We start from the raw sequence: 26,187 nt of genomic DNA on the forward strand, positions 1-26,187 counted from the left end.
CTTAGGCCACTGGTCTCTTGACTCGGCTTGATAGAGAGAGGCCAGAAACCAGAGCCAGGAGTCAGATGCTTTTCCTCTCTTTCTTCCTGTGTACGCTGATGAGCAAGTCATTAAAAGAGAATACTACAAGAGCTAAAAATATTTAACATGATGTGTTGTGAGATTTGGTCATCGATAAATAAAAACTTCTACTGTACATGGTCACAGTGTCTTGGAAAGAGTATGGATTCTGTCTTGCAAGATTTGTTTTGGCACTTAATATTTTTCACTAAAGATTGAACACTAAGTGTTTTGGTAACAATGGCAGCTAAACCATGAAAAGTCACTACGAGTCAACAGTGCGGTGATGGAAACCATAAAAATTGAAGTACACGTTCCTTGTCTATGGAGACAAAGAATCAAACACCCAAATGCTTAGACTAACACATATTAGGAATATTTAAAATAAATTTACATACATCCAAAAAGGTAACGGAAGATTTAAAAATAAAGCCACACGGTCTAGCATATTGTACCTTACATGTGCTTGGTTTTAATCAGAGCAAGGCACTCGCTGAAGGATGTCCTGACCCATGCTGTCAGCTACAACAGGCATGCATCATCACTGGCTTAATTAAAGTTTTAGTACTGATTAAAATGTTTTATTATTGTATTATCCTAAACTGCAGTGGTCTCCAACCTTATTAAGGGATATAGTAAAGATATAATTCAGGAGTTTCAGTTGCATAATTTAATAACCCAGCTACTGTCAATTTTTAATTTAAATAAGTTTTGCTCAAAGCCCAGTATCCTTACATCCAACATGACAGCGTGAAAATTTTTTTGAATGCTGCTTAATAAGTAGTAACTGAATATAAAATCATTTGAATATGTGACGTAGCCATTTTGATGCCTATAGTAATTTACTTTGATACAATTGCAAGGAGAAATGTTAAATCATTTCCAACTGGCAAGAACATAGACAAAGTTAATTTCATTAGCCATCTTGATTTAATTAAGTGAACACTATGCTTTTATCAGCAACTTTTGCATGTCCCCAGCATTAGAAGTTAATTATAAAAGCAATTATCAAAACTTTTTGAGCGTATATATATAATCCTCTTTGTTGTTTACAAATAAGCATGACTTAGAGGCACTTGGTTAGCTTTTAGTAAGGAAAAGAATAATGCTACCAGGGTCCTCATGGTAAGATTGGAGACCACAAGTTCAACTTGGTATGAAAATGCTGTCTGCCAAAAATATTGTACTAGTGAACTAGTTAAAGATACAACACTTTAAAAATATTCAGATTTTGCAAGTTTCTAGGCTGTAAAAAATACAAAGGCTAAAAACACAAAAAGTTTACAAAATTTTGTAAACCCAGTAAATTGAAATAAGTAAGAAAGCAAAACTATTTTACTTGCAGTAGAGGTTTCAGAGTATCAACAGGTTTTAAAATAACACTAAACAGTAACAAATTCTGCTTGGCTACATACATTTCTGCCCCTTTAAGGACTTCTACTATGGAAGTTGTAACACTTTTTTGTGCCCAGCATTAAAACATACACATGCACACACACATGCATGCACACACACACGCGCACACACACACACACACACACACACACACTACTTAAAATAGTCTACTGAAGTGCTATACATTACATTTCAGATAGTGTAATAAAATGTTTACGATACATACAAAGACCTGGCATGATTTCTGTTAATGTTAAAAGTGTGATGATCAAAAAGCATTACAAAATTTTAAGGTGAAACAGGACAATAACATGTTTTTTTTTTTAAGCCACCAATTAGTCTTCACGAGTGAAATATTAAATAATTTAATTATTCGTTCTCTCAATTTAATTCCATCATAGCTATCTTAGGTCAACTGAAGATTAAAAGCATCTGAAAGCCTAAACAGGCTCTCATTTTTCAACATGATATGTGGTTGTCCAGTCTGACTATGGAACAGACTTACCAGCAATCAAATTCTAGGTTGTTCTTCGGAAGTTGTGAACATTTAGGCTAAAGAACACCAATGGAACAGACAGAGACAAGACAAAAAAAGGTCTGTAGAAGATACTTCCAAAGGTTGTAACGTTCGTGTGTAAACATCTGTAGAACTTACTGGTATCACAGCTTTAAGGTACTGACTACCTACCTACATAGGAAACGTTATCTACTGAGTATCCTTATGATGCAGCTTCACTGTATCAAAAATAGAGACTGGACAACAATTGTCGTTATTTGTTTCTGGTCAGTTTGTAAACGTGGAATGTCTTATTCTGAAACACTCTAGTGAAGTGTGCCACGTAGGGAGGCAGGTTTCTTTTTATCTCTTCACAGAAACGAGGATGGTCTGCAGGTTTCAAATCAGCATCATTCTCTCCTGGGCCATCCATCATCTAAAACCAAAACAAACCCAAATACAACTGGGATGAAAAAAAGAACTGTATTTATTTATTTATTATTATTTTTAAAAATAATTGTTTATTTTATTTTATTTATTCATGCATTTATTATTATTATTATTTTAGTTTGACCAGAGAGAGACAGAGGGTGAGACTGAGAGAGAGGAAGTGAGAAAGCAAGCCACCAGATTCAGGACTTGAACCCTAGTCGGCCATATGGGAGTGTCCAGTGCCTTAACCACCATGCCACCTGCTGGTACCAAGAACTGTATTTATAATGGTCAATGGTAGCAGGAATAGGTAATGGAAACCTTTATGAATGGTGTGTCATTCAAATTAAATTCTATTATATCAAGGTCAGTGCTATTTGGAGATCATTGGTTCCTCCCTTACCCAGCTGGGCAGGAGGGTTTGGTATCATGTAATGATCACCGTCAATGGCAAGGCCTGGAACTTGGAATTCCTTGTGTTTAGGAATGTACTACACAGTCCTTCTCACAAAATTGAAATACAGAGGAGAACCACTATGACCAGAAAAGTCCTCTCACTCATCAGAACGCCTCGTTCGACAAAGTTGCATATGAAACACAACTTAAAAGTATGACTTTGGTCTGTACTGTCTCTGAATTCAAGATAATTATTATGGGCTATTACTTTCCTAGGGCAAAAATCTGAAACTCAAAATTGGTGCAATTTTTTCCCCTTCAAATTTAGGCTAGGTTTGTCATTTTGTTCCACTCGCTTACAAATACTTAACAGCTTTTATACAAATATCACAGCACACACCACACTTCTAAAGAGTGAACCTCTTCTGTCTACTATATTTGAGCACTGGCATAGCTCCAAGAGCCTTTCCCTCAGAAGGCAGAAAAGAGAAATGGCTTCTGTTCTGGGATGCAAGCTTAGCCATAGAAAGCCAATTTTGTGGACATGTGCTGGACACACAGACATACTTGAGAGACAGTGGGTAGAGCAGTAAAAATCTGCCGCAAGGCTGGGAGAGAAAGGATGGGCCCCACTGTCTGTCACTCATGGAAGAGTCAATATGATGCTTTGGAGCAGTGATTTGAAAGGCTAAGGTTTTAGCAGCAAAAATCCTTAAAAAATAAAATTTATGCAGAGCCTCATCGTATAAGCCCTTTAAAAAAATACATAATTTTTTTAAAAGAAGAATTATTTTACTTATTTTTGTATTATCATTATTAATCTTTAATTTGAATAGAGAGACAGAGAGAGAGACAAAGAGGGAAAGTGAGAAAGCAAGCCACCGGGTCTGGGACTTGAACTGTGGTAGGCCACGTGGGAGTCCAGTACCTTAACCACCATGCTACCTACCGGCCCCATATATACCTAATTTTAAAAAGTTATTTATTTACTTATTGTTTTTATTTAAAAGTTTGCTATAGAGCACCTGTACTCACCAGAGAGAGACAGAGAAGGAAAATGAGAAAGCAAGTCACATGGTCTGTGACTTGAATTGCAATCAGTCACGTGGGAGTCTAGCGTCTTCACCACCACACCACCTGCTGGCCCAAGTTACCCTGTTTTGTTTTGTTTTTTTTTTTCCCCTAAAGATGGAGTCTCAGTAATATCCCAATGCCCTGTGGTGCTGGACCCATTTGAAAAGGTCCTGGGTTCATGTCTTGAGACCTCCTTGTATTATTGTATGTGCCTGTAATCTGGGCTGGCTGAGGCTGGGTCTAGGTCATGGCAGGCAGATCCAGTTGGGGACGCCTTTCTCTCTCATGGAAGAAATAAATAAACTTTAAGGGAAAAATGTGTTGGTGGAATCACAATCTTCCTGCCTCAGCCTTTCGAATAGCTGAGGCACAGTTTTCTTACACAGGTCTCGCCATGCTGCCCATGCTGGTCATGAGCTCATGACCCTCTGGAATTGCTCTGTTTGATGTGGAACTGGGGACCTGGAGCCCTTCTGTCACCTCTTCCTTTACCCAGTCCCCGTGGCAGTCACTAAAGTGCCAGGGGAAGGAGTTCTGCAGTATGCAAGGGAAAGTAAATACTTGACTCATAATATAATGGTTATATAAGACTGTAAAAATATTTCTACTAGTTAAGGTTCGAATTGGAAGCCCACCCCTCCCAGAGATCCCCTGGACATGGTTAGACAGAACATGCTCACGTGTCCATTGGCGATGTCTAGCAGATCCCGAAGTCGGCAGCCCCGGCGGTGTCTTCGCTCATAGCAGATGCTGTCTTCCAGAATTACATAGTCAGTGCCAAAGGACCTCAAGAGGGCATGCACGTCCTCCGGAGACCTCTTTGCATATATCTGATAAACCTTCAAAATGGTAAAAATGGAATAGAGCAAAATACCACTCAGTCTCCAGGTTAATTGAGCAATATGATGTAACTAACATGCCATAGGGGTCAAATCTAGACCTAAGTACCCAGGGCCCCTTCTTCTCATGGCTCAGGCTGCTGATGTACTCATGTATCTGTAGTCCTGGTGTGTGTGGGGAGATATCTAAAGAATATTGCTATTACTCAGCTTTGGAAAGAGGGAGATGAGTCATGTCAAGTACATTTGGACGACTTGGAATGTATTATTTTGAGTTCTGAGTATATTCACCAGTAGATGCCAACTCTAAGGCTTGAGTAGGATAAATGACATGGCTCCAGAAGACACACTCTCTACTTTAAAAGGGAGACTTTGAGACTAACAGTTCACTGGGGGTGCGGGTACAACCTGGAGGGGCACAGGTATGAGTACAGAGAAGACCCAGTTTCTGATAAAGGCAGGTGGAGCAGAGGAGCCCTGTAGGGCCACTGCTCCCAGGCTGGCTCAGCACTTGTTCCTGGTTGCTACGCTGCATCTCGCAGGATCAGGAGATCCTGACGCTTCTATCCCCTTCTCCCCTTCCCCGGAACTAGAGCAGCTTTCAGGAGGCACGCCCCTCACATTCACCATCAGTATCAGACACCTCAAATATACACAACTCTGCGAGCCCAAAATCCCAGGAGAAGGGACTGTAGAGTGGCCATCCCCCCACGGCAGATGGCAAATATCTAAAAAACAAAAAATCCAAAACCCGGTATCTACAGAAATTATGCAGCTTTAAAATAACAAGAAAACTGTTACTATGCTGATAAAGAAAGATCATTAAGTGCCAAAAAATGCAAGATGTAGTATGCTACTTCTTCTGTAAAAAATGAGGAGAGTGTGTGTGTATGGAGGTGTGTGTACATTGAATATGCCCAGAATGATTACAGAAGGAGACACAAGAAACTACTATTAGTATTTGCCTCCTAGGAGAGAAATCAGATGCTGGAATACAGAAGTGGCAGAGAGACTGTTCATTACATTCCTTACTGTATATTAATGAACTTTAAACTATGTGGGTCTTTTAGTAAACAAACAACAACAAACTCAAACAAAGTGGCCCATTAAAAATGTGGCAAGTATCTCGCCCCTTTTCCCTTCTCTCCCCAACTTAAAAGCTCTGAGGGTTGTGTTTCCAAATACTCTCTCTCAAGGCAATGGTCTTCTCAATTATTCCTGAGTTCAGAGGAACGTGTGGCCTAAGTGGCATGCCTTTAATGGATGGGGGGCAGGCCCAAGTCCAGAATCAGGGGACCTGAGCACTTACATACCACCTGAGTTCCCCTAGACATCACCTAGCAGCTGGAGGTACGTGGCACTAAGCCCCATCTTCATGAAAGACAGGGAGCTCGGCCTGGGGCTGGTCCACAAGAAGCAAGAAGAGGCACGATGGGCCCTCACCGCCTTGGTTCGCTCTCTCAGGCTGCTATCCTCGTAGTGTGGGTGATTGGTTAAAGTCCTTCCCGTGCACAGCTTGACTCCAGCCAGCAACTGCATGCTCCCAGCAAACACAGCTTTTCTTGGAGTGTTAGAACTGAAAGGTTTGAGAGTCTGAGTTAACTCCACTGCTAAGACTGCCTCAAAGACAACCCGTTAAGACCGCACCACACACTCGCAGAATTACCCTGTTGTTGCAAAGTGTTAAAAACAGGAGGTGCTTGGGTTCTGACTTACACTCAGATTGTCCTATGTCGACTCATATCTGGTTTTGAATGGTCAAAGAACAAAGGTTGGGCAGCTTCTAACTTAACTGTTTTGATGGGCTAACGTTTATAATGAATTGTCTTAGGAGCCAAGGAGCCTTCCCTGAATCTAAGTTTTATAGGCTAAAATCTACAATCATTTCTTGTTATTTGTTCTAGAGAGGCAGATTCTAAGAAAAAGAAATTAGAAGTCTGCCACTGCTTTTCGTACTAACCTACAGAGTAAAATATAACAAAGTATAAAGTCAGAACCTGGGATCAGCAGATGGAGTAATGGTTTTGTTGCTGGACTCCCACAAAGTCAACCACAGTTCAAGTCCCAGATCCGATGGCTTAAAACTCACGCTAGGTGCTTGCATGCGTGGCCAAAATCCCAAGAGGAGAATGGAAGAAAAGGGATTGTGGCATGGCCACTCCCTTCCCACTCCCTGGGGGTGATTTCTCGCTTTCTGTCTCTTGTCTGTCTCTCTGCCAAGTGCCTGTGCCCTATGGCAAAAATCTTTAAAAATAAAAAAGATAAAGTCAGAAACTACAAATGGATCATGAATCAACCTCAAGAGTTCTTTTAAAATGAGCAAAAAAAAAAAAATCATATATTTATATAAAAATTTTTAAAGAAAAACAATGACTAAAAACAAAAAAGCATAGGGAAAAAAGATTCTGAAATAGTAAATATCTTTTTACTCAATGTGGGAATATATAGTATTTCTGATATGAAAACACAAATATTTAATTCATAGCCTTTTCTTTACTCCTGATTATAAAAAAATTAATATATGCAGCTTAAGGAATACAGAGTACCCTAATATTAAATCACCACCTCATTTTCTAATTAGCACTAAGCCATGATTCTCTCCTCCTGGTGTGGTGATGAGGAACAATGATAGAAGACTAAGGAGACACTCCCAGAATACAGTGAAACATTTTTCCCTTTTCCTCTCTGGGAAAAAAGAATCTTAATAGTTTATTTATTTCTCTTCCATATTTTGGAAACCTAGGCATCATCTGCAAACCGATGAGGTGCTATTTTATTGTGGAGAACACAGCAGCTTTTTGAAGAGTTGTCACCAATGCAGAATTTTTTTTTTTTTTTGGAGAGGTTTTCGCTATAGGGCGCATGCGCTCGCCAGACAGACAGAGAGAGACATAGAGACAGAAAGCGAGAAATCACCCCCCGGGGGGATGGTCACGCTGCAATCCCTTCTCCTCCATTCTCCTCTTGGGATCCTGGGCATGCATACACACATGCACGGTGTGAGTTTTAAGCCACCGGCTCCGGGATGCGAACCGCGGTTGACTACGTGGGAGTCCAGCGACATAGCCATTATGATAACTGCTGGTTCCCAACCATTGCAGAATTTTTTATCAAGGTTCATTGAAATAACGCAAGACACATTTATCCTTCTCGAGTTAAGGAAGAGGTGTCTACGCCTGCTGGACTGAGCTAAAACAACAGAGATGGCTTTAAGGAATCTATTTGAAATGATTAAAACTCACCCTCCTTGGTAGAAAAAGCCACAGCAGGCTGTTCTCCTCAACACTTTTGGAGAGCAGGACCTGAAACTTGCTCTGGTGTTGAGGATTCTAAGAAAAGCTTCATCATATTCATGTCTCCCACTAGGATGTTCTACTTATTCCAACTTAGTGCTAAGGTCAGAACATGAATGCCATCCAACAAGGGCCTTTATGTGTCCATGAGCAAGACATCCTATGATTCAAGGGGTGACATTTATAAAAAATTTACTTTTGAAAAATTCAAGATTTTCTAACAATGACCCTTATTCACTGGCATTCCGATAAGCTTTCTTTCTTCCTTTAGGTTTTTGCTATAGGGTGTGTGTACTTGCCAGAGAGAGACAGAGAGAGGGTAAGAATAGCCAGGGAGGATAGCCACACAACAATCCCTTCTCCTCCATTCTCCTGTCACTATTTTGGGCATGGATATACGCATCCACGACATGATTTTCAAGCTGCTGGATTTGGGACTCAAACTGTGGTTGGCCATGTGGGAATCCAGTGCCTTAAGCTTTGAGTAGATAAGGAACAACCCATACTCTGCATCCTCCCTTACCCATGCTCGAATAGAGAACATGTAGATTCCAAAAGAAAAAAGATTTGCATGGTCGTGGCTGTACTGTATCGGCTGTCATCATTCTGACAGCCAGACCCGGGAACACGAGAATAGCTATTAGCTCTGTTCCCCGAAGCCAACAATTTACAGGGAATCTCTGACATTTATCCCATGTGGTCAGGGGAACAAGAGTGTTGAAATGAAAACAAGTGAAGGTGCAACAGAATCCCTTAGTGAAATGTTTTACAGAAATTCAGTTTAATTCAATGAACACTTACTAAACACTTACTCTGGTCATTGTGCTACCTTAATTTATAGTGCACCATAATTGTAAAAGACAATAGATGTGAATCATTTTTTTTAAACGTGTGCATTCACCAGAGAGATAGAGATTGAGAGCGAGAGAAGGGAGAAAGCAACCCCCCCCCCCCCATGAGGTGTAGCCGTGCCTCAATCCCTTCTCTTCCATTTCTCTATCTATTTTGGGCATGCACACACACATACTTGGCTAGCTTTTCAAACTGCTGCGGCCAGGATTTGAACTCAGTCAGCCATGTAGAATCCTGCTCTCCTAACTGGTAGGCTACTGGGCCATCCCTGAACAAATATTAATTAAAGGACATGCCAGGATTTTTCCAAGCTAGTCTTTCTTCTATGCTCTCAAGTAATATACAGTAACATCACACATTAATGCCAAACAGTGGCTGCCTTTGGATCCTCTGCATGAGACGGACTTATTGATAGAACGCAGGACGAAAATGAGTCCGGTTTCCATGTCTGGCAAAGACAAGAGGCAAGAGCTAACCGGGTGAATGACACTGGTTTGTACGGTGTTACTACCTGGCGTGTCAAGCTAGTCCTACGAAAAAGAAATTCAGCAGCTGTGCTGACAACATCCATTCAAATTCCCAGACTATTTCAGCATCTCCATTTTAAATAATAACAGGAATCGGCACCACAAAGACGTCCAGAGCTGTTTCTACCCCACCAATGTGCCACAGTTCTGGCAGAGATGGATGCTGGGCCTTGGTGTCCGTGCAGAGCTGAGCCCAAGACAGTCTGTTTCCTGGACCATGGTCTTAATGTTTTCAAGAAATCACAGACTTGATAAATGTTTAAATAAGCTGCTTGTTGGGGAGTTAAAAAGATGCACATGGGGCAGCAAATGGCTTAGCGGTTATATCGTTGGACTCCCACATGGCCAACTGTGGTTTGAGTCCCAGGCCCAGTGCCTTGAAACTCACTCCGGGTGCCTGTGTATGCATGCCCAAGATCCCAGGAGGAGAAGAGACTGCAGTGTGGCCATCCCACCTAGAGGGTGATCTCTCACTTCCCCTTTCATTGTCTCTGTGTCTCTCTCCGCTGAACATACATGTCCTAAGGCAAAAACCTCTTAAAAAAAAACCTGTTTGTTATTTATTCAAAAATATTACTAAAGGCCTAGTATGTGCTAGGCTGACACACAGATACGGCCTGTCTTCAAGAAGCTTACTAATCGAGCCAGACTCGGCTCCTATTTACTGTGGGCCTTTAGCTAATCGAACACATTGAAAACTGAACGCATCAGCCATTCCTGACGCTCTCTCTGCAGTACGCTCTGACTGCACTTGGGTGGCTTCCACTTGCTAAACCCCCGCAGGTGCCATTCCCTGTGGCAGCACGGCCACCTCTGGGTGGAGGAAGGTGAAATGGAGTGTGTCTGGTTGGAGAATCCGAGAAAATGGAATAAAGTTCAGTAAGTGCTAACATGTTGGCCTTGATTAGCAAAAAGTCAGAAAGTCTTAAAAAAAACAAACCCAACAACAACCCAGCATAATCTCTTTAAACTGTTAGTGCAACAGTCCTCTATATTATTATTTTTTTCATAAGGCCCTTGGTTTTATTTTAAAGTAGTAAAAATATAAGTGCCTGAAGTCTATAAAATGAATGAGAACTAATACTTCTTTGACAGCTATTGACTTCCTAGGATAATAGAGATGATCTTTATTCACTTTACTCTGTTTGACTGGTTTTATGTGCTAGCCCTGTAGTAAATCTGGGATATTTTACTGTTATTTAAATATTTAGCTGTACTGGTAAAGCAAATGCAAAAGTTAGAACAATGAACAGAGGAGAACAAAATGAGACCCAAACAATCTACATTTTCTCAACTTAAAAAAAAATCTGTATTCACTGTATCTTCCTTGCCTTAGCAGGCAAGAGGAGAAGGGCTTCTTTGTCCTTAACTTAATGTGTGTGAGATGGCAGATGTAACATTCTTCCTTCACAGATACTTTTTGCCTGATACACTCTGTGGTCTCTATCTAAAATAGCTAATGTGCTTTTAACCATTGAATGACACTTCTCTATTATAGAAAAACAAAGCAATTTTTACAAATGTTTGAACAAATGATGTATAAAATGAAAGGATAATTTGTTTTTATAGCTCTCTGGCAAGCTCCATAGCAGGCTGCCCAACCTGCAAACAATTTATTCTGCAAGAAATGTCACTAAATAATGACAAGGACTCACAGGTCAAATGGATTTACATTATATAATTTAAATGTCATTCTAGGAAGACCTGATGGCATTTTGAACAAATAATCTCATTTATTTTTGAAGCTCTAAGCTGCAACAAGTTAATTACTGTTGAACTAATGGGTAAACTGAGCATTATAATATAATGCGTGAACATTTGCTTTATCTACACTTGAAAAATGTATAGAATTATGCAAATACCACAAAATGATACATTAAATATAAAAGGGGTTTATAGGCATTTAAGGTCTGAACTTCCCCTACTTCATATTTAAAGTATATAGTAATTCTTTCTGCTTGGATTAAGTGCAAATGAAATTTGGTACATTTTTCAGCACCACCGAGAAAATACTAAACATTCAGGTTTTGTTACTGGGAAAGACTATTACTTGGGAGCATCTCCTGAAGCTAAGTTCTGACAATTTCATAACTCAAAATGTTGAAATCTGCATATCTGTCTTAATTGCATGATGGCAAAGTTTTCAGAAACCGAACAGAAACACTCGAGGACACAAAGGAACAAAGTGTGAGCCATTGGCTGCCCTTGCATCTGGCCCTGCTGAAGTGAACATGCTTTCTAATCCCATACAAAACCTCTAAAAGTACCACCTAGAATTTTTTGAAAGAGCTACCAGAAGGCAAAACAAACCCCAGGTTTTTAATCCTTCTCTCCTTAATCATTATCAACAAAGAGGTACATGTGAGTACATGCATTTAAATCTGTCTGAAAACAAGGCACGCGGCACATCAGATACCGTGGAAGGTGGCCAGGTAGACACACGAAGGCCAGGGGTGTGAGAGGTATGGGGCCAGTTGACCTCTTAGATCTCACAGGGAGCTGGGCTGTCATATCCTGGAGCCCGATTTCAATAAAACGTCTTTGGAGGTTAAAGTATCTGTAATTAAAATATCAAAATGTTCTTGTAGCCGGCTGGCTCAGTGGCGTTGTGGTAATCCATTGCTCAGGCAATGCTGGATCCACAAGTTTGGTTCTTGGCCCACCTGTACATGGCAGGTGTGCATATTCATGATGCTGGCTGGCTGGAAAGGCTTACAAGAGTGGGCAATGTGAGGGTCATGAGGTGAGACCCTTTTGAGGGCACTTGTTTTTCTCTTTCTCTCATGAAAGAAATAAGCAAATATAAGGCAGCTGGATCCCACATGGCCAACTGTGTGGTCTGAGTCCTGGACCCAGTGGCTTGAAAAACATGCCAAGCATGTGTGCCCAAAACTTCCACAAGAATGGAGGAAAAGAGATTGTATAGTAGCTATCTCACCCACCTGGGAAGTTGTTATCACTCTGCAGCAAAGCAAAAAATGAAAAAACAAAAACAAACAAAAAAACCCCAAAACCAAAATTAAAAAACAAAAACAACAACAAAAAAATCCCAAAACCAAAATGCAGTGTTCTTGAAACAAAGAAAAAATTACTTCTGTTCTTTGTGTTGTACTTAAAATTCCATTCTCTGAGCCAGCCAGTGGCGTAGTGGTTAAGGGAGCTAGATTACACATGGCCGACTATGAGGTGCTTGAGAAACACCAGTGGTTTGACAAACACGCTGGGTGTATGTGCATGTATGCCCCAAAATCTGAAAGGAGAGAGAAGTGAGTGTCTGTAACCTCTAACGAATCAAAAACAAAACAGAACAACAAACCAAAAACCTCTACTCCTTTAAGAAACAAAGACAGGAAAGCATAACATTTCCTAAACTAAATTAGAACTTGAAATCTGCTAAGCCTCTGAATAATCTTCAATGGAGTCGAGAGGACAAACAAAGACAATGGGTGCGGAGAGAGGTTCAATGTGTGCTCTAAGTTACAACAAGCTGCAACCTGCTGCTGACGTTTTTAATGCGGAGTCCTGCATATATACACAGTTGGTGTTTATTAAGTAGCTGTTGAATTGCACTAATGAGTACACAATCTCAGATGTGAAGTAACTTTATGTACTAAGGCTTTACATATTTTCACAGAAATCTATTATCTTTGGAATGAATCCTCTCATACTAATAAGTGTTATTCTAAAGTAATACCTTTTATTTCCTCTTGAGGGTATCTCGTTAGCTAATAAAAGGTCATAATCAGGCCTCTCAAAAAAGAAAAGAAAATAACTCCCGCTGAGGCGATGGCATCTTCCAATTCACTCTTAAAGCAGAAAAGCCCTCAGTGAATAGGAAATCTGCATCTCTAAATGGAAACTCAGGGTCCATGTAGCACAATGGTGATGCCTAATCCATGCTAGCACTGAGGGCATGAAGCAGAGACTGGGAGAGGGAGAAGAGGGACTGGGCTTTTCAGCTCTGGGCAGGAGCTGCCCTGCGCCGAGATGGAGGGTCACTTATGGTAACCCCAGGAGTTTCTGCAGGTCTCTTTCTCTGACCCATCCCAAGGGCAGCTATCCTGTAATAAAGGCTGTGTCCCTACCCAAATGTTGCCACTGTTACACAAGACAGGCATCTCAGGTGTGTCCATTTTGATGGCCTGAGGACAGAGTATACAGGTTAGAGAGAACTGAGGCACCCCTCACTGACAGTGCTGGGTCCCTCAGAGGTCTAGTGGCTGCTGCCAGACACATTCCATGCGGCCAAGCCCATGACCTTTTCTCTAGTGTAGCTTACACCTATTGATCCCAAGGACTACTCAAAGTATAAAGCCAGAACTGGAGGTCCTGTTTTAAGTGTCAAAAGCAAGAAATCTGGGCAGGTTGAAAGAGTATTAATTTGTGTTTGGAACTGAAGCCTGTGGACTAGAGCTGATTTAAATGTTGACTTAAACAAACATACTTTATGTCTAAATAAACCCTATTCTGACATATATTATCATCACTTATGCTAATTTCACCAACATGCCTTGCAGCTATTTTTACAAAGATGATAATTCAGATTGAAAGAATTCTAGGGGGAAATGGGTAAGATTTGATCACAATACAATCAAGTTTTTGGACCAACACAAATCCTTCATTTGCTGAGGATTAAAAAAAAATGAAAGAGTATGTCTATAAAGGCACTACATAGGGGAAGTTGTTAGTAAAAGGAGAGTTCCACTTCCCCACATGAGTGGAATAATCAACATGCTATTTTCTTTACCTCCAGGATAATCCCTCAGCATTTTCTGACACCCAAAAATGTTGCCTTAAGTATTTTTTGGTAGAAAAAGCATAAAAATAGAGGCAACACAAATACGTATGTCTAGTTTCAAACAGCCAAAGTCTATGCTGGGCTCTGCTAAAGGAATTCTGGTTTTTTTTTTTTTTAATTTTTAAAATTTTTAAAAGGGTTTTGCCACAGGGCATGTGTACTCCTGAGAGAGACAGACAGAGAGAGAGAGAGAGAGAGAGAGAGAGAGAAATCATCCCCAAGAGGGATGGCTATGCCATAATTCCTTCTCCTCCATATTTCTCCTGGAATCTTAGGCACACACACCCTATGTGATTCTCCAGCCACCAGGTCCAGGACTCAAACTACACAGTCAGCCATGTGGGGGAATCCAGCACGTCAATCACCATACCACCTGCTGGCTCCTATACTGAAATTCGTTTTTAGATTTTTTTTTTTTAACCACAGGGTATGTGCATAGCAGAGAAAGACAGTGAGAGAGGGGTAAGTGAGAAACCACCCCACAGGGAGAATGGCCACACTCTAATCCCTTCTCTTCCATTCTCCTCATGGGGTTGTGGGATGCACAACATGCACCCAGTGTGTTTTTCAGGCTGCTTCGTCCGAGACCCAAACTGCAGCGCTGGCCACGTGAGATCCAATACCTTAACTTTGACATCACCTGCTCGCCCTTAAAATTTTTTTAAAGGATTATTTTTATTTAACTTTATTTTAATTTGACCAGAGAGGGAAGAAGGGAGGAAGGGAGGGAGGGAGGAATGGAGGGAGAGAAAGTGAGAAAGCAAGCTGCCAGGTCTAGGGCTCGAACTATGGTTGGCCATGTGGGAGTCCAGCCCCCTTAACTACCAGGCCACCTGTTGGCCCCTTGCCCTTTAGTAACTCTAAAATCAGTTCCTGAAAGACTAGAGGGTGAAAGTGCTTATAATGCTAATCTAGGTCAGTCTACGAGAGCCACCCACCATCATCTAGGGTATGACCTTCAAAACAGACCACATCAGCCCCGCTTTCAGATGGATGTGCTATCAGTTTCCAACTGACTATAGTTAATGCAAAAATAATTAGCTTTGCTTGATATGAATAACCCTCCTTTTCCATATACTATAAATACCGAAGGAATTATTTACTCTATAATTGTCTGCCATGATTTAAAATTAAATAAATAAATAAAGACAAAGTACTGCTTAGCATTCTCAGCACTAGAAATATGTGAAAAATTATACTCATTGCATCTAGTCAAACCCAGCACGACGTTGGGACCAAAGCCACATATATATTTTGGCCATAAATCTCTATAAAATCCATGTATTGCACTCAGGAGACCTAAGCTATCAAACATTTACCATCTCTTAATACACAAGCAGTGCTAAACTGTACTGGTTAGTAAGCATTAGTCATGAGCAAGTGCCAATATGGCTACTAAAATCCTAAGTGATGGAGACAATACAGCCAATGCTTTCAGAATATGCCACATAAGATTTGCAACATCTATTTATGTGTGAATAATTACACTGCCGCTTTTTGGCTATAAAGTAGGGAAAACAGTATTATTGGGTATGGGAATGCTGTTTTGGGTAGAAAAGTTTATTTTTGCTGGTGGAAGGCAGGTTTCATTAACAAAGCTTTGAAACACAAGCATTTCATTTGGATGTGGAATGCTCAATGAGGCAAAGCGATGAAGTGCAGGTGAAAGAACGAACCAATATAATGCTAAGACATTACCATGTTCAAGAGAAGAAAAGCTGCAGTTCTATATTTTAAATCTTCTCTAGGTCTATGCTTGGGCAATCTGATTAGTTAAAATGAAACCTTCACTGGACTATGATGACTCTAACTGTGGTTTACTGTGTAATTTAAAAATAATTAACAAAAAAAGAACTTTCGAGTGCCAATATTAATTTGTCAGAATATCTGCATGTTATTAAAATGAAGAAAAATAAAAACTAACAGACAGTATAAAACTGTAAGTTTCAACATATATGGCAAATAAAATTTTATTTCCACTTCTGTCAGTGATTTAAAATATACTCCCTGATTTTATTTCCCTCCCCAAATGGTTATTTTCTTTTCTTCATGTATAGTTGGAGAGAATATTTCCTTAATGCAAAGATGTTACTTATAAATAGAGTGTAAAGAAAATTAAGAATGAATGTTTCTTCATAACGAATTAAAAAAAAAAAACCTACATAAACCAGGTCTACAGTGACATTTAAAAATGCACTTAAAATTTTAAAGGTTAAAAAATATCCTCTTACTTAATCCAGTTCATCAGCTCCACTGTATCTGGATCATAGAATTCTCTCAACTCGGAGAGTTCATCCATCATTCCTGGCCAGAACTGAAATTAAAAACAAAACAAAACGAAAACAAAATTCACCCCCATACCCACAACTATCACTAAAGATTAAGAAAAGAGAGAGAGAGAGAGAGAGAGAGAGAGAGAAACTGCATAACACTTGAGAACTAAATAAACATGGCAACTGGAACACAAAACTACTCATCTTCTGCAGTCAGCCCTCCCAGCAAAAGGAAGCCAAGGTCTGAGAAGTTTCTGAAATTATCTTGGGGTGAAGCAAACTAGGACTAGTGGTATAGTCAAGTTTTTAAAATGAGTTATTTCCCTTTAATAAAAATGCTACTGTATGTGGTGTTAAATGTCTAGTAAGACATGATTTTCATAAGATGGGAATACCAAACATGACAAATCCCACAGTATTTTAGAAAAATGTAACTCACGTGCAATCTACCCTTAAAAGTAGAACATCCCTTGTGGAGACAGCACATTCTAGTTGCAAAATGCTTTTGATTACAGTATTTCATTTATCCTCACTATAACCCACGAGACTGATGACACCGCAGGCAGCACCTCCACTGGGATTTCTGTTTCGTTCTACTAAGTGCGGGAACTGGCTAAGAGAGACACCTGACTTAACCAGCTCACCAGCCATGACTCAGAACCCAATCCAGCCTCCTTTTGTTGCACAATGCTGTGAATATCTAGTCGCATGGTTTGGTGTATATTACTATAGTTACTAGGAGAATGGAAGAGAAGAATATTTGAAAGTAGGACTCTCCAGGAAAATCTAGTATGTTTGACTATTATATTATTGATATCTTCTGGTCAACCTCATTTATATCATACAGATATGATGTAAAAATTACATGTTGAACCCACCACTAATCTAACTCATTAGATTAATTCAGCAATTACTTAATCATTGTTTTATCAAAAGATGATTGACTTACAAGACTAGATAATTTATATACATTCCTAGGTTAACTGCAGAATTCACGTCACATATTGGCACAGAAGACCAATGACAAGTATCCATGCTTTACTGATGTTGAATATATAATAATGTTATTTAAGAGTTAGTACACAGAATCAAAATAGCACCTGATTGGTCTATGGCTGTGTTCTTAGCCCTATCACTTTCTTTATCTGTCGTTTCATTTTTTAACCATTTTTACTGCTCATTCACATCTTGTCTCCTGAGTGGGTGAATCAGGAAAATTACTAGCGATAGAAAATTAGGTGTCCGCACTTCTGGTTCTAGTTTTGGAAGACATGCAGTCAAAATTACTGAAGACGTGATACCTTTGTAATATATCAATTATCTATATTCTCTATTAACTTGATAATCTACTTTAACATAAAATGCTCTAATTCTTTTAGTATAAAATATATTTGAAATCTGTGAACTCAATGAATATTAGGTATTTTTCAAGATAGAAAGTAACAGTAATTAATTCTGAAAATGTTAAACTCTATTAAGAGTTTTGTGGACAACTGCTTAATATTAAAGTAAATGTTAAGTTCACTAAATGCTGTTTTCACTGATCAGCAGTACATTACATAGGACTTCAGTGATCCAAATAAATCAAACAAGTCCCAAGTAATAATGGTATTAAATTCTTAACTTCAGAGTGAAGAAAGCAAGCACATAACTGCAGAGTACAAACTTTTCCCCTTTTAATAGGATTATTCTAAAGGAAGATATAACAAAAGTGGTATTATGAACCAAAATTTTGAAACCCTCATTTATAATTACTATGCAAAACTCAAATCAGGCTTTGAAATATATGAATTCACATTACTTACAGAGAAATCTGTAATAGTTGGAAAAATATTCAATTTCAGGGTAACCCCTAATATATAAATCTTCATTTTCTTTCTTTCTTTTTTTTTTTTTTTTTAATTTTTAGAGGTTTTTGCTATAGGGCATGTGCGCTTGCCAGAAAGACAGAGAGAGACAGAAAGAAAGAAATTACCCTCCAGGGGGGATGGCCACACTGCAATCCCTTCTCCTCCATTCTCCTCTCAGGGATCTTGGGCTCGTGCGCACATGGACCCGTAGTGAGTTTAAGCCATCGGATCTGGGACTCGGCCCATAGTCGACTACATGGGAGTCCAGCAACATAGCCATTACACCAACTGCGGGTCCCTTTTTAAAAAATTGCTATAGGACACATGCACTTGCCAGAGACAGAGAGTCGGGGTGGGGAGAGAGAGAAAGAGAGAGAGAGAGAAAGTGAGACAGAACCCCCCAACAGGGATGGCCACACCACAGTCCCTTCTCTTCCATCCTCCTCTCTGGATTTTGGGCACACATGCACACATGCTTGGTGTGTTGTTTAAGCCGCTGGGTCCAAGAATCAAATCACAGAATTGGCCATGTGGGATCCAGCTCTTTTAACCATCATGCCACTGTCTGGCCCTAACACCTTTATTTTATCTGTTATTTTATATTTTGTAAATTTGAGAAAATGAAGTATCTATTTTATAGGGTGAAGGCTGGACGCATTAAGATTTCTCCTGAAGTCTTACACCAACAGAGACTAGGCCAACAGTCTTATGAAAGATTCAGATACTGTACTAACTCTCCTACTCAGGGAAAATCTATATGGGTATCCTGGGTGTGATGGGTTTTTTTTAGTACTGTCATTGGTTCTTCTATAGCAGTGGTTCTCAAGAGGAGGGAGGGGAGAGCTTTTGCCACCACTACCTCCTGCCCCAGAGGATGGCAGGTAATATCTGGAGACATTTCTGGTTGTCATGAATAGTAAGGTACTACTGTCAACTAGTGAGTAAAAGATACCATGCTGCTAGACATCCCACATATACAGGATAGCCCCTACAACAGAATTATCTGACCAAAATCCAATGGTATCACTGTCAAAAATCCCTGTTAACACTATGGCGGGGGTTTCAAAAGGGGGTATATCAGCATCACCTGGAGGGGTGTTTAAAACACAAATTTCTGAATTCTACTGCCAGAGTTTCTGACTCAGGAGGTTTGGAGTGGGACCCAAATATCTGTATTTCTAACAAATTCCCAGGTGATGCTACTCCATCTGGACACTGTACTTCAAAAACACTAAATGGCATAGCTTATATTCCTGTACAGTGTCCTTACCTCAGTTTAATTAAGAACAAGAGACCTAAATCCTCAGCTTTAAAAAGAAAAAAAAATTTTTTTTCAGTAAATAGCTGAGACATAAAGGAACTCAGCCTACATAAACATAGGCAGTGGAAAAGATTTTATAGTTTGCATTCATCTTCAGTGCAACAAGAATGATGATGAAATCTATCTTTTCTGTGATGAAGGTGTTTTAATCCTCAAAATCAATGTGTGGAGGTAGTTACCTGATTCCCCATTAGATAGATATATACTCTGTTTAATCCTTAATTGTTGCTTTCCAGATGTTGTTAAAAAGTTTAACTTATTTACATTAGAGCAATAAAAAGCCCAGAAGCAGGGAGGTAGAAATCTATTGCTGTATTTTCCAGTGTCTAGGAGTTAGCACAGAAGTTTGCCTATAATTATAAATGTTCTACAGGTAGGAACATGATCAAACATGAGTTTCTGAGATATATACTAGATAGTGATATCAAACTTTACTTATTTATTTTAAACCAAAATCCTTTGTTTCACAAACTCTTATAAAAAAAAATAAAATAAAATCAAACATGGAGCTACAATAGCTCTATTGGCAAGATGACCCCATGCTTTTAACCAACCTCCCAAACCCCAAATCAAGAGCTCTACACAGCAGAATTTGACATCTACTGCACTAACTGAAAATAAAATTTGAAGGGAAAGAAAAATCTAAACGTAAAAAATGTGTAAGGCTTTAAAAAAAAAAAGAGAGAGATAGGGCAAGAGCTCAACTGCATAAAACAATCTGTGCTACCTGCCTAGGTGACATTTTTGAGCCTCTAAATCTCAAAGATGTGGAAAAATACTCCATTTGACCAATGATCATTGTTTTGATAGGGAATTTACACAGTTGAAGACCAGCTAATGTTATTTCAGAAATTAGTCAACTGAATATATGAGAAGTTTTATACTTCCTACTGAAACTGAAAAACATAAAAAATGCCTAATCTTAGACTATATTTATGTCTAGTTCTCTTACAAAGATAAGCATCTAATAAAATATGAAGATTAAACTGAGATATATTTTCTCTATATAAATCAGTTAACAGAGGAAAATAATTTTTCTGTTTTACTCATTTCAAAATAGTTCTGAAAACATTTTCAGAATTTGCATCAGCTGAATCATAAGTTAAAACCATACTTAATTAGGATGACTAAATGCTAAAAGGTTTGCTAGAATGCTTTAACTTAACTAAAAACTATTGTGAGAACCAGCAGGTGGCATGGTGGTTATACTGACTCCCACACAGTCAACTGTGAATTGAGTCCCAGAACCAGAGGTTTGTAAATCGCTCTGTGTGTGTGTGTGTGTGTGTGTGTGTGTGTGGGTGCGTGCGTGCGTGTGTGTGTGTGTGTGTGTGCCTGCGCGTGGCCCCAGATCCTAAGAGGAGAACGGAGAAGGGATTGTGGCATGGCTATCCCCCCATAAGGCGATTTCTCACTTTCCATCTTCCTCTCTCTTTCTTTTTCTTTCTCTCTCTAGCGAGCACTCATGCCCTACGGCAAAAACATTAAAACAAACACAAAAACACAGGTAACCAGACAGTTTTTCTATCAATGCCAATTACAAGAACCTAAGGAGATCATTACAACCAACACAAACCACTCTATTTGCCAAATAATATAAAAAATATTTCAAAGCCAAAGCGATTATTCTGTTACACAGATGAGTAAGAATGAGGAAAATCAGCCTTACCTTATAGCACAGATACAGCAGTATTAATATTGGTACTGAATATCGCATTATACATATCTATGTAAGAGAGACACTATTTAGATTACAAGTATTTTGAACACTGTTGCCTTACAGTTTCACTTTGTAAATATATACCTTTTTAAATAATAAAATTATAATTCAAAGGAGCATAAGCCTCTAACATGCAAAATAACTGACTCAATGCAAGGGTTCTAATCATTCATATTTGTAGCTTCTACCATATTGCCACCTAGTGAATTTACAGGGCAGAACAATTTAAAACTACATTTGTAGGCCATTACACCTGAGTGATCATACACTTATAATTATTTGTTGGAGAATATAACAGCAAGGGTTATAATTCTGAATAAGGGGATTATTGGTAATTACTAATTTTCCTTTTTGTGTCTTTTTAATTTCCAGATTCTATATAATGAATCAAATTATAGTTTGGGGAAAATTAAATAATGAATAAAAATTAAATTATTTAAAAATTCCTTATAAAATCTAGTGTATTATCTATTTTTAGTTTCAAATTTTAGTATCTATTTTATCTGACTCCTAAATGGACAACTGAAGAAAAATAATTGAAATAAAAGAAATATTAAAAGTCATAAAGTTCAATGAAAAAATAGATAGCACTGACCCTCTTTGGCTTATAAAGATGGGCCAACTTCAGAAGTAATTCCCATATTTCAGGGCTGCACAAGCCAAATGATGCAAACACACACATGTGTGATGTCCAGAGGTACTTCATTCTGTAATAACACAAACAAGCAAAAGTCAACAAGTACTAGGTATGTATTAACCAGGAGCCCGAGATAGCTGTAAAGGCAGTTTTACGGCTTGTGGCAGTAAACTCTTCCTTAAAACTATGCAAAAGCCATTTGCCAAAGGGTTAGTGATAAATTTCACTGCCTTTTGAAAACTATCATGTAAGTAAAACGTATAGGAGTGTTTGTTAATAATTAGGAAGAAAGCCGATTATAAATAATATTTTTATACTGGTTGAAGATATATATAAGGTTAATTTTATGGGAACTATAGTCATTAATGAAGGTGACTGTCAGTTTCCAAATCATATTGCTAAATAACATTAAGAATGGTCAAATTATGGGACCAGCAGTTGGTAGAAAGGCTATATCACTGAACTCCCATATAGTTCGAGTCCCAGACCTGGTGGCTTAAACTCATGCCGGGCACATGTGCATGCGTGCCCAAGATCCCAGAGGAGAATGGAGAAGGGATTGCGGCATGGCCATCCTCCCTGGGGGGTGATTTCTCGCTTTCTATCTCTCTTTCTGGCAAGTGCACACGCCCTATAGCTAAAAAAAAAAAAGAATAGTCAAATTAAAAAATAAATAAATAGGTAAGACAAAAATACCTCATTGTACTCAATGCCAAGAATCCAAACAGAATGGTATGTATTAAGTTGTAGGCAGTTTCTGGTTTCAGGTCAACCGTACATTTCCCCATTTTACCCAGGGATTGTTCATCTGTAGAATCACTAAATAAAATAGCAAACATATAAAATTAAAGCTGACTATATACTTTTAATTTAGTAAAATATCTGTAAAGAAAGAAAATATAGGCAACTTAGGTGATTATATATTTAGAAATGTATTATTTCCCCAGGATGAACTGAATTAGCATTGATGAACTTTGAATTTGTTTATGAGGCTAACTGTCACAATACAAATGCATTAGTAATTAGAATAACTAAAATTTCACATACATTAAGTAGAAATCTAAAGTATTAAGTGCTTTAAATCTTTAAATTAATAAACATTGAAAGAAATGAATTTCTTCTGAAATTGGAGATCTTTAAACATGTTTTATAAATTATATTTTTCCATTTCTTACAAATATGCAAAGGTAAAATATATCCATAAATTTGGAGTTCAGTTCCTTTATAAACACATTTTAACCTACCAATACCTCATTATAAATGTCCAGTGGGTAACTTCTATTAAAATATAGTCACATTAAAATTATTATACCCAATAAAATTAACCTTAGTTCTTCAACATTATCTAATACCAAATTCTGTTCTATTTCTCTTATTTGTAATAATATATTTTTCAGGCAGTTTCTCTGAATCGGCATCCAAAGCTTGTACATTTCAGTTTGCTGATAATATCTCTTTAAACATCTTTGGATATATAAAAGTATCCTCCTCCTTTTTTTTTGTTTTTAAAGGCCATTTATCTGCTGAAGGAAGTGTAGTGTTTGTCCTGTGACTCTTCCCATGCTATGGGTTTGGATAATTGCCTCATTACGTGGTGTTTAATACACTTTTCCATTTCTATGCTTCCTGTAAACAAGGTATAGAGATTTATCAGAATCAAATTCTTTTTCTTTTTTTCCCCCATGGACTATATGAGCATATTCTACCTTGTATCACACTGGGAAACTCATGCTGTCTGACTCTGTCCACTTTAGTGATGTTAAAGATTGATGAGTGAGTTCAGATTCTGCAAAATTTATATTGAAAGAAAAAGAAAACAGCAATGGCCTTGAGTTTAAGACGAAAATACTTTCATAAAGGCTCTACTGGTCCTTCTATACAAATCCAACAGAACTGGATATATATGATGTTTCTCTATGTAACTAGAGAAATTTTACTTTGTAGAAATCCTCTTTTTACCACTGTAGATTCAAAGGAAAATTAGGATGATAATCTAAGGCAGTTTTCATGATCAGTAGTGATTTTTACTTAAATGTTAAATACCAGAACCTCAGAACTAGCTTCTATATTGATACTAAAAGATTACCCCAAACAAGGAGAGCATAGGCTTTTGATATTTGGGAGAATTCTCCAACAACTCTTTCCTACCTAAGCCAAGTTGAAAAACTCTTATTAATTCCATGAGTACAAAACAGTGTCCCTTTCAATTGTATCCTTTACACCAATGCAGATGTGTTGTATATATGTAATGGTATCATCTCTTTCATAGTACTAAAAATGGAAATACTTTAAATATTTGGTATTAGTAAAACCCCCTCGAATTACTTAAAAGATATTTCATATAAATATAATTCTTTAGCTACTTTAAAGTAGTGCTTTTTCCTCTAATAAAGTCCTACTAGTCCTACCTGGTAGATGAGGATGCTCTAAAATCTTTATCTATGATCATATACCAAATCGGCGTCCAGAGATGGCTCAGAGTCGCCCTGAGCATGGCAGACATTTCCAAAAGATACTGCAGGCCAACTGAACTTCCTGCTTGGTATGCAGTCTAGAATCTTGTCGACACTTGGTGTGTCTGGAATAATACTAAATTACACTGTCTAGAATAATTTCCATCTACTTTCATAGGGCTAAATTTTATCTTGGGCTAGTATAAAAAAGAACACTTCTGAAAGATACTAAAATAGTTTATAGTCAGTGAAATATTTTTTCATGGTTCAATGTTGCTTCAGTCTTAATAATCATAAAACACCTCAAGTGATCTGGATTCATTTTAATGACAGGTCTCTTGTGGCTGCGAATCACAGTTCACAAGCACCTTAATTGGCAAGGTAACTATACAGAAAAAGGGCTTCCTGGTGAGCTTCATTAAGTTTTCACAAATGACAGTAGCTTCAACTTCTCACACTTAATTTTCTTTCAATTTAACATGGGATAGTAAATGCAAAAAAAAAAAAAAAAAACCATTGGCTGGGTAGGTAGGCATCCTACAAGTTTTTAAAAAGCCTTTACACTCATTGATTTTTCCTCTCAGTAGGCTGGTAGGCATGCAAGTTTTAAAAATGGGCAATTATTACTTAAAATTTTCAGTAGATACTAATATTATGGTCCACTCCAATTTATGAGCCCTGAAACAAAGTGTAAAAAAACAAATGAACGATAATTAACTCTTGATATTTCGTGAGAAATGAAAGAAAGCAGCTAGACGAAGAAGGTAGAATAACTGAGGAAATGAATAATACGAACAACATGGGCGTGAGTCAACTATAACACTAGCTGACAGCTAACATTTACAAAATACTCTAGGCATGAAATACTATTCTAAATACTTTATCTTGTTTAAACTTTTTATTTCTCATAATATTCTGCAGAGTACAATACTCCTAGTATTCACATTCTATAGACAAGAAAATGAAAATACCAAAAGGTTAAATAACTGGCTCGAATACCACCTTCGTCTCAAGTGCGTGAGCCGGGACTTAAACACTAGTCTTTGCTGTCTCTTAACAAGTTTCTCCTAGGATGAACAAAACTCCTCTGTTCTGTGTCTGAGATTCTGAATTTCAGCCTAGCAACTTCTCTGCAACACAGAACCGTGTGAGACTTTAGAAATATGCCATACCTGAGATTATGAAAGGCGACAACTAACGCTGCAATCACAGTGATGGACAGGACAAAAACGTACGCGTAGAAAAGCAGAGTATCTGAAAGCCTTTCGAATGTATTGAAAGGCAAGAGGCCAAAAGCTTCTTCGCACAGATAGAGATTTGCATCAAAATCCCTAGGGAACAAACGGAAAGCACAGCATTAGATTCCACAGGACATAGTGTTTTTCCTCAAAATGAGCCTGCAATGAACAACTGAACGCACAATGACGCCTCAAGTTTTCAAGTCCCTGCTGATTTAATATAAAATACCCAACAGATTTTAGTTCACTCGTACCTTGTGGCGCCAAACCCAAATTTTGCCTTCAGAAATTTAAATATGTGTTCATCTGACTTCAGATTAAGAATGACCTGTCGGGGAGAGAGAAAACAAACATCACTGAGAGCATTTTAGGCACCAATGAATAGGTGCATATATATTCAGCGTCCACTGTCACAGGTGAGTCTGTGCGAATGTGTGTAAAATTAGCAAACGCTCACAGCTGTTCTTAGGACAGAGGAATTCTAAAGCAGGGACTTTCAAATGGTCCCCTCCACCTTTTAAGCATAATCCTTT

At 38.4% G+C, this 26,187-nt stretch overlaps 1 protein-coding gene across 9 annotated transcripts in view; it reads right to left on the minus strand.

Moving 5' to 3' along the window:
- Window positions 1–390: 390 nt before the first annotated feature.
- DPY19L3 (dpy-19 like C-mannosyltransferase 3) overlaps window positions 391–26,187 on the minus strand; it is a 92,561-nt gene continuing 66,764 nt past the window's right edge. For 5 of the 9 annotated variants that reach the window (XM_006167993.3, XM_014584001.2, XM_014584002.2 and 2 more), the window contains exons 11-19: window positions 25,909–25,982; window positions 25,589–25,747; window positions 22,660–22,782; window positions 21,922–22,033; window positions 21,276–21,332; window positions 16,394–16,476; window positions 6,136–6,268; window positions 4,534–4,692; window positions 2,226–2,387 (exon numbers count right to left, since the gene is read on the minus strand). In XM_006167993.3, the coding sequence (XP_006168055.2) occupies window positions 2,226–2,387; window positions 4,534–4,692; window positions 6,136–6,268; window positions 16,394–16,476; window positions 21,276–21,332; window positions 21,922–22,033; window positions 22,660–22,782; window positions 25,589–25,747; window positions 25,909–25,982 (1,062 nt within the window). Of the gene's footprint in view, window positions 2,388–4,533; window positions 4,693–6,135; window positions 6,269–16,393; window positions 16,477–21,275; window positions 21,333–21,921; window positions 22,034–22,659; window positions 22,783–25,588; window positions 25,748–25,908; window positions 25,983–26,187 lie in introns of all 9 variants that reach the window. The other 4 variants (XM_006167992.3, XM_006167994.3, XM_006167996.3 and 1 more) reach the window with 2 other exon arrangements.

The sequence above is a fragment of the Tupaia chinensis genome, unplaced genomic scaffold (genome assembly GCF_000334495.1).
Source record: "Tupaia chinensis unplaced genomic scaffold, TupChi_1.0 Scaffold145396_1, whole genome shotgun sequence".
Classification (NCBI taxonomy): domain Eukaryota; kingdom Metazoa; phylum Chordata; class Mammalia; order Scandentia; family Tupaiidae; genus Tupaia; species Tupaia belangeri.